The 14,759-nt window shown below is 43.0% G+C and overlaps 1 protein-coding gene across 4 annotated transcripts; it reads right to left on the reverse strand.

The window, feature by feature from the left end:
- Positions 1–957: 957 nt before the first annotated feature.
- On the reverse strand, positions 958–10,263 carry LOC140733102 (mitoregulin). 4 transcript variants are annotated; one of them, XR_012100223.1, is made up of 3 exons: positions 10,012–10,262; positions 7,940–8,032; positions 958–1,169 (listed from the first exon to the last, which is right to left on the reverse strand). XR_012100223.1 is itself a non-coding variant. In XM_073055956.1 (2 exons), the coding sequence occupies exon 1, from the start codon at positions 10,227–10,229 to the stop codon at positions 10,059–10,061; it is 171 nt and encodes a 56-aa protein (XP_072912057.1). In that variant the 5' UTR covers positions 10,230–10,262; the 3' UTR covers positions 7,793–8,032; positions 10,012–10,058. The 4 variants fall into 4 exon arrangements, 1 of the variants encoding a protein (XP_072912057.1); XR_012100222.1 differs by having other exon boundaries at positions 958–1,195; XR_012100224.1 differs by lacking the exon at positions 958–1,169 and adding an exon at positions 8,919–8,948 and having other exon boundaries at positions 7,793–8,032; positions 10,012–10,263.
- Positions 10,264–14,759: the final 4,496 nt, after the last annotated feature.

Genomic DNA, 14,759 nt, shown 5'->3' on the forward strand with positions numbered 1-14,759 from the left:
CAGAAATCATTGAAAATTATTTATTTGGAAGGAATTATAAATATTAGGTTAAGTGAGAACCATATTTAATGGTTTAATTTTTTTTTGGAAGTTCAATCAAGCACTCCTAAATACACACTCCCAGCTGTATACTAAATATGAAATATTAAGTGAGATATCAGGGGCTATAGTTGGTGTTCTTAAGGTACAAGAAACAAGTTAACGAGGTAACCCCAATGAATACCAATCTACGTTAGAAGCATCACTGATACCATTTGCCAGAGCGACAACCAGATCCCATAACACCACCCTCCCCCACGTGAAGACAAGGTCTTCTTTCCACCAGAATCAGCAAATATGCCATCGGAAATATTGTCGAGGTCACTACTGATTAAAGGCCAAAGGAGTTTCATGGAACTCAGAAAGCCATTCTATGTGCCTGTACTTTCCACTCGAATGAGACAAATTAGATTGACAGTCCTTCTACATACTGTATGGGGCACTAGAGATCTGTCATCTGATGAACCTGCTTCTAACCACCCTTTCAGACAAATATTCAAGATTCTAAATGGTAGTTAGTTTCTTTTTTTTTTGGCACCCTCAAAATCCTTCTGACATTTTAAACGGCGCAACATTCAGAAGATTAAGAAAAGCATCTGAGGAGAAATATCACTGCTTTTCTTAGTTTCCACAGGTAATTGAAATTCATGCCTACTATTCACCTCCCCCCCTCCACCGGACTTTGCTTTGAGCAGATTGACAATATCATTGGATGACTATCCCACTCTAACATGCAGCAAGTGTAGTGCAAGTAGGAGTTGCAATAACTACAACCAAATACACAGTCAGACATTATATAGAATAGCAAAAGTTCAGATGCTGATCAAAAAATCACAAGAAGTATTGGAGAAATTAATATAGAAAGAATAGTTAAACTAACGTCAAGTGCAAGTCCTTTCTTAAAAGAAGCTTCGAAGCTGTGTATTCAAAATGCTTTTTCTTTCATGTGCAGATTAATCTGATGCACATAATACAAATACCTGTAGGCAAACAACAAGTGCACAGTCCACGACAACAAAATCCAACGCTTTATTAGCACAGTTCTTGTACTGATGGAACGGTATGCTTGAAGTCAGTTGCTGAAAGGCATTTCCTAGTCATCCACACAGCACGTTTGTGCAATGAAAGTCCTGAGGTTTTGAAACAGAATGCACAGCTGAGAGAAAAAAAATAAATCACTTGGTGCATTTGCAATGATAAATGAAAAACATACTCATCACTGTAACTGAATACGATTCAAATAGTAACAATCAGCAGGAAAAAGACAAAAATATTTTATAGTTCATAATTCCAAGTCTTAACGTGGCTGGAGTTTTGTTCGCAGTACCTCCACAAATAGATTTGTGACATCATACATCACATCTCCCCAGTGCTGCTATTTGCCCCTTGATGGAGCTATCCAGTTCAATCTTATTTTCCATTCTCCCTGCCCCATGTTTTGTATTTTTCATTGGTTAATCTAATTCTCTTAAATACTGTGACGGATTCATCTTTCAGTGAAACTACTCAGCTGGCGCTCTTGACCAACTCCTAATCACACTGTGTTGCCTTTAAGGCATTTGTTTAGTTTATTATATTTTCGCTTTAGTAATTCATTTGTAATTGTTTTCTAGTCAAAGTTAAAGTTGTTGAAAGTAAATTCGTTGTCTGTGATATATCGCGGCTGTGATGACGTCACATCCAGTTTCGCCGCGTCCTGTGGGAAAATACCGGTTTGGAGAAATGGGAAGGAGGGGGCTTATGTGTGTGCAGGATCAGCGCAAGAAAAGTTTTCTTTCTACGCACTAGAAACATCAGAGAAGCAATGCCGTAAGTTCATAAGATAATCGATATGTTGAATTAAAAATGTTAATGCTGATTCTGTTAAAAGTAATGACGGTTGATAAGTTTATGTTTTTTGTTATTTAAAGAGTTGCGGATAGTTTGTGTTGATGTATTTCAAGCCAGTCGCTGGCGTAGGTAGATTCTGACTGTATGTTGCACTTTAATGTAATATAGTTGTTGTAGTTTTACTTTTGCAAGTATTTATGATGTAAATGTGATGTCAAGAAGGAAACAAATACTGTATATATTTTGTATTGTTTTATCAACAGTTTTCGCCATACATTAATGTGGAAGAGTGAACAGTAAACGGTTAATCTTACTGGGACCGCCTCATTGACTGGTTTATGCTTGGTGTTTAGTTCAGAGTTCTTTTACACCTGTGCGAGAACACTACAGTGAAAAGGCAGCATTACCAGGTGTTTCAAGTGCTACGATGGCATCACGATCCAGCATCAAGTCGTTGCCATCCAGTGCCAGGAGCATTAGGGCATCAACAAGTAAGGCTGCCCACACAAGAGCTAAAGCAGAAGCTGCCAAGGTGCAAGCGTTGTACGCCGAACAGGAAGCAAAATTGAAAATGGAAAAGGCTGCCAGAGAAGCCGCAAACCAGTTGGAAAGGGTAAGGATAGAAGCAGAGTTAGAAGTGCTGATGCTACACCGAGAAGCCGAAGCTGCCAGGGTGGAAGCAGAGAGATTAGAAAATGCTGAAGAAAAGCATGTTCTGGATGACATGAAATCTACTTCAGAAAGGACCAGATTGGAACACACTAGCGACTACGTCCGATCTCAAATGGACTTGAAGATTCGTTCTTCCTCTCCATACTTATATGCTAACATCCCTCCTCATAAGGAGTCTCAGAGAGGCCCAATTGCATCACATCCATCCGAGGAAGACAATTTACCCTTGCAACTCTGCGACAAATTTAAGAATGAAAGGGCTGATGACAAATACTTCTCGACACCAAACTTACCAGATTTGGCGAGAGGAGAGGCAAAGTCTGAATTCAGAACAGCAAATTCCATAACAAACATACACCCTCAGTCATATACACGCCGACATATTCCCCCAGCCAGCATGCCACTTGCAGTTGAACCCATGGCACGACGAGATCTTGTCACTTCAGGACTATACCAGTTTGACGATAAACCTGAAAATTACCGTGCATGGTACTCCTCATTCGCCAACGCTATCCACGGAGTCCAGCTCGGAGCAACCCAAGAGTTGGATCTTATGATGAAATGGCTGGGAAAAGAATCATGCGAACAGGTGAGATGCATACGTTCAGTGTACATCAACAACCCCAAGCTAGCCTTACGCAAAGCATGGGAGAGACTTCAGGAGTGCTATGCAGCCCCTGAAGTTATTGAAATGGCACTATTTCAACGTCTGGAAAATTTTCCTAAGGAGTCAGCCAAGGACCACACTAAGTTAAGAGAGCTCAGAGATTTACTCATGGAGATTCAAGGCGCCAAAGAAGACGGCTATTTAACTGGTCTGTCATACCTAGATACTTCATACGGGATTAGACCAATCGTGGACAAACTTCCATTTGGGCTGCAGGAAAGGTGGGTGTATGTTGGCTCAGAGTACAAGGAAGAGAACGATGGTCGATTTCCTCCCTTTGACTATTTCACTAGGTTTGTGTGCAAGGAGGCGAAGAAGCGAAATGACCCTAGCTTCATGAGTCCAGGTAGCAGTACAATTTACACCAAGCCAGTTAAATCCACTTCGAATAATTTCAACATCAATAAACCTGTCTCAGTGCGTAAGACTGAAGTCTTTACAACTAACAATGACCCTAGCAAGAATTGTCCATTGCACAACAAACCCCACACCCTCAAAAAATGCAGAACGTTTAGGAAAAAACCCCTTGAAGAGAGAATGGCCCTTCTCAAGGAGAAAAAAATGTTTTAAATGCTGTTCCTCTACCTCTCACCTTGCTAGAGAGTGTACGATCTCCGTGGAGTGCCTGGAATGTAATAGCACTAATCACGATGGGGCCATGCATCCCGGCCCATTACCGCAAACCGACAAAGCTCCTTCACCCTCACAACAGGACTACAGGGAGGGAGAGGCTCACTCCAGGACAACTGATGTCAGCTCGAGCGCTGCACAGAAGTTTGCGGTCAAGCTCAGTCAAGCCGTTCTTGTTCAAAGATCTGCCTCACTAAGGTGTACCCTAATGGAGCCAAAGACAAGGCCATCAAAGCCTATGTAATTCTGGACGACCAGAGCAATCGCTCACTAGTCAGACCAGAGTTCTTTGACTTGTTCAACATTGAGAGTAATCAGTTCCCATACTACCTTAGAACTTGCTCAGGCAGCGTGGAAACTTATGGAAGGAAGGCAGAAGGCTTCCAGCTTGAGTCTCTGGATGGTAAAGTTGTCATCTGTCTCCCTCCACTCTTAGAGTGCAATGAAATTTTGAATAACCGCACTGAGATCCCGACACTATGTGCAGTGCTACACCAGCCACAACTCCAACACATTGCCAAGCACATCCCAGAACTGGATCCAAAAGCAGAAATACTCCTGCTATTAGGAAGAGATGTTCTCCAGGTGCACAAGGTTAGGCAGCAGGTCAATGGACCACACGACGCCCCCTTTGCCCAACACCTGGATCTGGGCTGGGTGGTGATAGGAGAGGTGTGCCTTGGCAATGTACACAAACCGACAGTTAACACACTCAAGACCAATGTGCTAGAGAGTGGCCGCCATTCAATTTTTCAACCCTGCACAAGTTTCATGTGTATCAAGGAAGCACGACAAGGCTTTAACAAATGTAAGGTAACTGACAAAATGCTGGGACAGTCAGTCTTCGCTCAAACTGAGCATGATAATAAACTTACTCCATCAGCACAAGACGCCATTTTCTTAAAAATAATGGACACCAAGGTCTTCAGAGATGAAGCAAATAATTGGGTCGCCCCACTACCTTTCAGAGAACCACGCCAGCGCTTGCCAAACAACAAAGAGCAGGCAGTCAAGCGGTTCACGTCCTTGCAAAAAACCCTGAAAAGGAAACCTGGGATGCAGCAACAATACGTAGCATTTATGGAGAAGATCTTCGCTAATGGACATGCTGAAGTAGCATCGCCACTGAGAGAAGGCGAGGAGTGCTGGTACCTCCCAATGTTTGGGGTTTACACCCACAAAAGCCCAATCAGATCAGGGTGGTCTTTGACTCCAGTGCTCAGTGCACTGGTATCTCCCTTAATGATGTGCTTCTTACAGGTCCCGACCTTAACAATACCCTTCTCGGGGTCCTGATGCACTTCCGGAAGGAGAAGGTCACAATCTTAGCAGACATCCAGCAGATGTTCCATTGCTTCTTAGTACAGGAGGACCATCGCAATTTCCTCCGTTTCTTATGGCACAAATGTAACTTACCTCGCACTGCGGATGAATTGGCCCAGGCAAAGGACGTCATCTTTAAAGCAACTCAAAGAGCAGCTTTTGCAAGGGAATTTTCGGCTCTCCAAGCTAATAAACCAATACCAAAGGACAGCCTTTTGAGGAAATTCAACCCGATCCTGAAGAACGATATCATTTGCATTGGAGGCCGGTTAATACACTCACACCTTCCAGCTGCAGAAAAGAGCCCAGTAATCCTGCCCAAAGACAGCCATGTGTCCTTACTGCTCACTCGCCATCACCATGAACAGGTAAAGCATCAGGGCCGTCACCTGACGGAAGGAGCAATAAGGGCAGCGGGACTGTGGATCTTGGGAGGTAAAACACTGATCAATTCAGTACTTCACAAATGTGTAACCTGCAGGAAACTGCGAGGCAAGTTGGAAGCTCAACGTATGGCGGACCTCTCACCAGAACACCTTAAAGCCTGCCCTCCTTTTACATATGTGGGGCTCGATGTATTTGGTCCCTGGACTATCACTACAAGACACACCAGAGGAGGACAAGCAGAGAGCAAGCAGTGGGCCATCATGTTTAGCTGCATGAGTTCAAGAGCGGTGCACATTGAGGTCATCGAATCTTTGGATACATCCAGCTGTGTTAACGCTCTCAGGCGCTTCTTTGCGCTAAGAGGCCCTACAAAACAGTTAAGGTCTGATTGCGGCACGAACTTTGTTGGAGCGTCCAAGGAGCTCGGGATGGACAAAACGGTGCAAAGGTACCTCAGTCAGCAGGGATGCAACTGGGAGTTTAACACACCACACGCCTCTCACATGGGAGCGGATGATTGGTATCGCCAGAAGAATTCTTGATTCAATGTTTCTGCAGCAACGCTCCTGACTGACCCACGAGGTACTGTGCACACTAATGGCAGAGGTCCCATCCATTATAAATGCACGACCACTCCTACCTGTGTCTTCTGATCTGGAAAACCCCTTCATACTCTCGCCATCAATGCTCCTTACGCAGAAGGCAGGAGCTCCCCCTCCACCTGGGGACTTCTCTGATAAGGATTTGTACACAAAGCAATGGAGACAGGTTCAGGCTCTTGCAAATCAGTTCTGGTCTCGTTGGAGACATGAATATCTACCTTTGTTGCAACACAGACAAAAGTGGACAGAACCCCGCAGGAATCTTCAATTTGGAGATTTAGTCCTGCTCAGGGACAAGCAAATTGCCCACAACTGCTGGCCAATGGCCAGAATCACTGCCACATTCCCTAGTAGGGATGGACATGTCAGGAAGGTTGAGTTGAAAACTTCTGACCAAGGTGATGTGAAAACTTACCAAAGGCCAGTTGCAGAAGTCATTCTACTTCTACCTAAGGACTGATTTAGAGACTGAAGTTTTGTATTATGTTCATTGTGACCTTACGAAGGTCAGGCGGGGAGTGTGTTGCCTTTAAGGCATTTGTTTAGTTTATTATATTTTCGTTTTAGTAATTCGTTTGTAATCGTTTTCTAGTCAAAGTTAAAGTTGTTTAAAGTAAATTCGTTGTCTGTGATATATCGTGGCATGCGATGACGTCACACCCGGTTTCGCCGCGTCCTGTGGGAAAATACCGGTTTGGAGAAATGGGAAGGAGGGGGCTTATGTGTGTGCAGGATCAGCGCGAGAAAAGTTTTCTTTCTACGCACTAGAGACATCAGAGAAGCAACGCCGTAAAGTTCATAAGATAATCGATATGTTGAATTAAAAATGTTAATGCTGATTCTGTTAAAAGTAATGACGGTTGATAAGTTTATGTTTTTTGTTATTTAAAGAGTTGCGGATAGTTTGTGTTGAAGTGTATTTAAAGCCAGTCGATGGCGTAGGTAGATTCTGACTGTATGTTGCACTTTAATGTAATATAGTTGTTGTAGTTTTACTTTTGCAAGTATTTATGATGTAAATGTGATGTCAAGAAGGAAACAAATACTGTATATATTTTGTATTGTTTTATCAACAGTTCTCACCATACGTTAATGTGGAAGAGTGAACAGTAAACGATTAATCTTACTGGGACCGCCTCATTGACTGGTTTATGCTTGGTGTTTAGTTCAGAGTTCTTTTACACCTGTGCGAGAACACTACACACACACAATACTATGTACGTTATTCCTGTTACAAACACATTAACCTAAGGTTTATTTACTGTCCTAATTGTTTGTTTGCAAAGTACATAACCAAAAAAAAATTAAAGTATCTAGCAGCCCAGCTCAAAACTAGGACCGTTTTCCCCCCCACGAAGACAAAAAAAACTAGTATAAATAAAACTCCAGAAGCAAATTCCCTTTAAACCATTCCATTGTTTGTCCCCAAATCACAAGCATAGGTAAACTTTAAATTCAGTATGTGCAGATGATTTTTAACACAAAGTTTGAGAACATCTATTAGACTTTTTCAGCCAGACAAGTTAGATTTTTTTTGAAACAGGTGATTTGTTCATTTGACAGAAATTCTGTTTAAGAGTGAAAAATATTCTAGGAACTCAGGGTATTTGTCACCCAAAAATACAGACATTAACTTTCTTAAAAAAAAAAATCTTACTTAAAATCTATAAATGATTTAAATCAGTTCATATTTTGCACATAAAAATCAAGGCTTTAGAGCAGCATTTCAGTTCCTGTGTACCACGTAAAGGAGCCGAAGCAATAGCTTTCTATAAATATGAAAATGTACTTTGCATGGTTGTTTTGCAAAGTTGATTATTTCAGTTTCCTCACAGCCATTGTCAACGTTCCAGGAACTTTTCTGTGAATCTGGGTTATTTCCCTAAAGAAAAAATGACAACAGAACAAATTATAATCAAGTAATATATTAGATATAAAAAAACATACCAACTCAATCTTAATATTTTTGAACTCAGAAGCAATAAAGCTCATGTCTGTGGCCTCCTCTTGTGCCACCCTCAGGGTTGGAGAACACATAATATATACTGTTTGATGGCATAAATATCGATTTCTCCCTCTGATAAAAAAAACTCCTGCCCCCCTTCTTCTATTCACCATTCCAGCCTCTTCCCTCTTACCTGTCTATCGCCCTGGTGCCCCTTCTCCTTCCCTTTGTCCTATGGTCCACTCTTCTCTCCTACCATATTCCATCCTCTCCTGCCTTTTACCTTTCCCAACCACCTGACTTCACCCATCCTCCTTCTCCTCCCCCACCTTTTAATTCTGGTGTCTTCCCCCTTCCTTTCCAGTCCTGAAAAAGGGTCTCGGCGCAAAATGTCAACTGTTTTGTTCATTTCCATTGATGCTGCCTGACTTGCTGAGTTTGTCCAGCATTTTGTGTGTGAAGTCTTTGAATTCCTTGCATTGCAGACTTTCTCATGTTTATAAAGCTTCACTGCTGTTTGCAATGTGTTACATGAATACGAAATCTGTCGCATTAATCCATTGCCGAACTGGAAACAGTTCAATATGAAATGCAATAAATGTCAACAGTTACAGCCAACAGCAAAATGAATCCTTACCACAGAAAATGTTTCAAATATACCAAATACTGGAAACTTATCTTCATTAGTTGGTAAATAAATTATAAGAGCAGGGAAGTTACGATACATCTTTATGAAACACTGGAGAGTCATGTGCAGTGCAGTATAATCATTGCACTACAGGAAAGAGGTGATTGCACCAAACAGGATGCAGAGGAGATTCACCTGGATGTTGCCTGGCGTGGAGCATTTCACCTATGAACAGAGAATTGATACGTTTGGTTTGTTTTCCTTGGAATAGAGGAAACCGGGGAGGACTTGATGGAGGTATGCTAAATTTTGAGGTGCACAAGACAGAGGGGGAAATATTTAAAGGGGACCTGGGGAGCAGGTTTTTCCCACAAAGTGCCAGAGGAAGTAGACAAGGTGGGTGCGATTCCAACATTTAAAAGACATTTGGATAAGTATCTGGAAAGGAAAAGTTCAGAGGGATTTGGGTCAAATGCAGGCAAATTGGACAGGCTCAGGGAGGCACATTGGTCAGCATAAATGATTTGGGCCCAAAGGCCTGTTTCCATGCTGTATAACTCTACAGTATGTAGTAGAACAGATCGCCACAGTGCATGTATCTAAAATTAGAGGGCATAGGTTTAAGCTAAGGATAGGAGGTTTAGAGGGTACTTCGCATTTTTTTCCCACGGGGGGAGGGGGATGAGAACCAGAAATGCACTGCCTTAGATTGGTGGTGACAGAGACAGTCTAAACATTCCAAGAGTTTCTAGAAAAACGCATCAACTACCAACATGTGGGCAGCTACTGACCAAGAGATGGTAAGTGGGATTATTAAAGGTGGGTACTCAATGATCAGCATGGAATTGGTTGGTCAAAGGACAAGTTACTGTGCTTTATGACATGAGGAAAAACTTTTTGACTCAGCAAGTGGCAAAGCGTTTAAATTTTCCACCCCGAAGATTTATACTCAGTCACAGAGTTCGCTCGGACCTGGGGTGGATAGAGGGAATTAATGGATTATGAAGATAATATTCGGAAGCCACTGCCGAGATAACATCTGTCATCGTGATCTTGATGAGTGGCACAGCAGGGTCAAGAGACAAAGTGGCCTACCACTAATTCTTACCGACATTGACAAAGTAGCTTCTTTTCAGTAGTTGCAAGCCTGCTTGCCAGACGGTAAATATAACTACGGCAGGGTTTTAATATTAACTGTAGAAATAGAGTCCCTACGATGAATTACAGAACGCCACAGTATAGGGAGAGCCTGTGAACACAAATATAAAACCCAAATGGAACTGCTCACATGAAACAGAAACCCCTGCTGAGCACTGAGTTTCGTTAACCTTCCCCTCAAGCCAAGTCCAGCTTCTTTTGTGTCTCGATCAGCTTCGACTGCAGCCGCTTCTTCCTCCAGTCGAGGAATCGCCTCCTCAAGATGTTAGCCTGCCAGCCAACGATGAACCCCGAGGTAAAGGACAAGACGACCGCCAGCTGTAACGTCCTCTCCGACACTTCAGCCATCTTCCGCCCGGGAACGCTCCAACTGCGCAGGCGCTACCGAGGCCCCCGCACGCCGGCTGCCGAGCAGAAGTTCTCTCCCCTCCCTGAAAGTGCAGCAAAAGCTCTCGTGATCGCGAAAATACAAGCCTGGTTGATCGTTTCCGGACATGGAGCACAATACTTCATCGGCTTGCTTATTTCATGAATCGAATTTGACAAAGAAAAAGTTACACGTAACTTTATTCAAAGTCTATACTCTCAATGGCCACTTTATTAGGTACACCTGTGCACTTGTTCGTTAATGCATATATCCGATCGGCCAATCATGTGGCACCAACTCAATGCATAAAAGCATGAAAACATGGTCAAGAAGTTCAGTTGTTGTTCAGACCAAACAGCAGAATAGGGTGATAACCGTGACTTTGACCATGTTGTTACCGGGGATGGTTTGAGTATGTCAGAAACAGCTGACCTCCTGGGATTTGCAAGCACGACGGTCTCCAGAGTTTGGATGGTGCAAAAAAAACCCACCCAGTGAGTGGGAGTTCTGTGAGCAAAAATGCCTTGTTAATGAGAGAGGTCAGAGGAGAATGGCCAGACTAGTTCAAACTGACGGAAAGGTGACAGTAACTCGAATAATCATGTATTGGAACAGTGGTGTGCAGAAGAGCACCTCTGAACGCACAAAATGTCAAACCTTGACCTGGGTGGACTACGGCAGCAGAACACCACGATCATACAGAAATACACTCAGTGGGCTCTTTACTCGCTACGGGAGGCCCAGATGACGTGGCCACTGAGTGTACTTAGTGGTTGGTACTCTTTCTTACTTCCCAAACCATGAATGTTTCAATTAAATTGCTAATTAAAAAGCAATCAATGGTGAGATGTACAATTCAATTCCATCTTGACATTGAGATTAATATCTTGGCTAGGCATTAGTGTATTTAGCCTTGATTTATCTGCACAGTGTCCATTAGTTCCTCAACTAAAATATTCTCTATTAATTCTGATCAGAGGTTTTCCAGGCAGGACTCTCCTTAGGAGAACCTACCTGGCAAGGTTACCTTAACCCAGGGCATGCCCTTTTCTCACTGTTACCATCAGGTAGGAGGTACAGAAGCCTGCAGGCATAAACTCAGCGATTCAGGAACAGCCTCTTCCCCTCTGCCACCCGATTCCTAAATGGACATTGAACCCGTGAACACTACCTAACTTTTAAAATATATATTATTTCCATTTTTTGCATGATTTTTAATCTATTCAATATACATATACTGTAATTGATTTACTTTATTTTTTTCTTCTTTGTTATGTTTTGCATTGAACTGCTGCTGCTAAGTTAACAAATTTCACGACATGTGATAATAAACCGGATTTTGATTCTGATGTAGGTGGACAAACTTGGAATGCTTTCTTTGGAAAGACAGAGGCTGAGGGGAGATCTGATAGGGTCTATAAGATTATGAGAGGCATCGATAGAGTACACAGGGAGTACACATTTCCCAGGTTGAAATGTTTAATACCAGCTGGCATGCATTGAAGTAGAGAGGCGGTAGGTTCAAAGGTGATGTGAAGGGTAAGTTTTTTTACGTAGAGAGTGGCGGATATTCGGACTGCAGTGCCTGGTATGGTGATAGAGGTAAGTACGTTAGACGCTTTTAAGAGACACTGAGATAGGCTATGAATGTGAGGAAGATGGAGGGACATGGACATTGTGTTGGGAGATGGGATTAGTTTCTTGGTATTTTTTTTATCTACTTTGCAGCTGGTTTGGTTTAACATTGTGGACCAAAGGACCTGTTCCTGGGCTGTACTGTTCTATGTTCTAATCATTTAGTCCACTTACAGTATGTCAATGGTTCTGCGATTGAATGGCTTCTCATTGGAAGAGCATTTGATGGCTCTGGGCCTGTATTCACTGGAATTCAGAAAAATGAGGGTTGACCTCATTGAAACCTCTTGAACATTGAAAGGCCTCAATAGAGTGGATGTGTAGGGGATGTTTCCTAAGATGGGAGAGTCTAATACCAAAGGACACAGCATCAGAATAGAGGGGCATTTTTAAAACAGAGATAAGGAAGAATTTCTTTAGCCAGAGAGTGGTGAATCTGTGGAGTCTGTTGCCACAGACCAATTTTCTATGCACATTTAAGGAAGAGGTTGATAGATTCTTGATTGGTCAGGGAATGGAGGGATATTGTATATCGTCTCTCACTATTGCTCTGCTCTCATCTTTAATTAAGAGTGCTTACCCCACCCCCCTTACCATCCTGCCTATCCTTCCGTATCACCTGATATCCTTGGATATTTAATTCCCAATCCTGTCCAACCTGCAACCACATCTCTGTAATGGCCACTAAATCATACCCCTTTGTACTGATTTGTGCCACAAGTTCACTGACCTTGTACAAATACTATGAGCATTCAGATAACGTGTCCTTACACTCACTGTGCTTTTAAAATCTCCTAATCTTTGTCTCCTGTGAACTTGACTTCTCTGCACTCCACCCTTACATTTCTTTTTCAACTTTTGCTTTTACTTTAACTTTATCCACACTTTTCTCTTTTACTTTATCCAGATTTCTCCAATCTGTTGAACACCCCCTCCCCCCAGCTATTTAGTTTAAAACCTTATCCTCAACCCTAGCTATGCCATTCAGCAGGATCCAAGTCACATCACGGTTCCAGTGGAGCCCGTCCCAGTGGAACGGCTCCTTCCTTGCCCGATACTGGTGCCAGTTCCCCATGAATTCAAACCCACTTCTCCCACACCAATCCTTGAGCCATACGTTTAACTCTCTAATCTTGTTAACCCTGTGCCAATTTGCATGTGGCTCGGGTAGTAATGCAGAGATTACCAGCTTTTTGGTTCTGCTTTTAATTTAGTCCCTAGCTGCTCAAGTTCCCTCAGCAGAACCTCTTTCCTCATTCTACCCATGTCGTTGGTACCCACATGGGCCACAGCAACTGCAAATCCCCTCCTACTGCAAATTCCTCTGAAGGCCAGATAAGATGTCCTGAATCTGGGCACCAGGCAGGCAACACAGCCTTCAGGATGCTCTATCCTTGCAACAGACAATATCCTTGTCTATTCCCCTGACTATACTATCCCCAATTACCACTACATTTCTCTTCTCACCCCCCTCTTGAATGGCTCCCTGAACTACAGTGCCACAGTTAGGTTGCTCATCCTTCCTACAGCCCCCACTCTCGTCCACACAGAGAGCAAGAATCTCAGACCTGTTGGACAGGCTCAAGGGCTGAGGCTCCTCCAGCCCTGTCTCTTGGATCTCACTACCCGCCTCACTCACAGTCACACTCTCTTGTCCCTGACCACAGACTGAATTTAAGGCAGCTAATCTAATGGGTGTGACTCCCCCCTGAAACAGAGAATCCAGGTAACTCTCCCCCTCCCTGACGTGCCACAGTGTTTGAAGCTCAGATTCCAGGTCATCATCTTTGAACCTGAGTTCCTCGAGCAGCTGACACTTGCTGCAGATGTGGTCACCAGGAATCACAATGGGGTTCACCAACTCCCACACCATGTAACTACAGCACATCACCTAATCCTGCATCTTCCTTACTTTATTTAATTAGTTGTCATTTGGTGACTTTTTTATTCAACCCCTACAAAAGCTTTACCTGCTACTCCACCGTGCCTCCTCACCGAAGCATTTTGAGCCAAAGTCGGTAACTCCACTCTTTTCGCCGGTAAACTATACTGCGAAGCGACTTTTAGTCCCGCCTTGCTAAGCCTACATCAACTTCACCACTATTCTAATTATCGTTTTTTTTCTTTGAAAAACCATGCTAAGCGCCTCTGTTACCACTAGCACTAGCGAACTGCTTATGCAAAGGCGAAGAAAAAACGGCTGCCTGAAACAAGGGATAGGCCGGGAAAAAATTCCTTTGCAGCCACTGTAAGGCGATCAAACACAAGTTAGTCCAAAGTGTAAAATGGATTTTAAAAAATGCTAGAGGCCAAACCAACCAAACCTCTTTCTCCCACTCCCACTCTCCCAAACAGCGCGCACTGCTGGGCTGGAGTCTGCTACACTGGCTCAACCTGGAATATTGTGTGAAGTTTTGGTTGCCATTTTGTATTCGGGATGTGAAGGCACTGGAGAGAGTCCAGAGAAGGGTGACTAGACTCATTCCAATCTGCAGGGTATGAGCCATGATGAAAGATTGGAAGAATTAAATCTTTTTAGCCTAAGTAGATGTAGAATGAGAGGAGATATAATAGAAGTGTTCAAAATCATTACAGGTATAAGTAAAATGGATGCCAGCTGCTACTTCATCCATCATCAAGAACACTGGGCCATAGGTGGAGATTGGTTAAGGGAGATTTCAGACTAACATCAGGAAGGATTTCTTTACACAGTGAGTTGTGGAGACATGGAGCAAACTACTGAGTTGTGTAGTTGAGAGTAGTAACTTAGGGACTTTCAAATCTAAACTCGATAGTTATTTCAACACACTATTTGAACAGGAAATTGGCAAGCTTTGTTGAGATGAAGGACCTGTTCTTGTCAAAAGTTTTCTACT

This window comes from Hemitrygon akajei, chromosome 9 (genome assembly GCF_048418815.1).
Source record: "Hemitrygon akajei chromosome 9, sHemAka1.3, whole genome shotgun sequence".
Lineage (NCBI taxonomy): Eukaryota > Metazoa > Chordata > Chondrichthyes > Myliobatiformes > Dasyatidae > Hemitrygon > Hemitrygon akajei.

Coding starts and splice junctions, on each gene's coding strand:
- LOC140733102 (XM_073055956.1), bottom strand. CDS start 10,229: ATGGCTGAAGTGTCGGAGAGGACGTTACAGCTGGCGGTCGTCTTGTCC.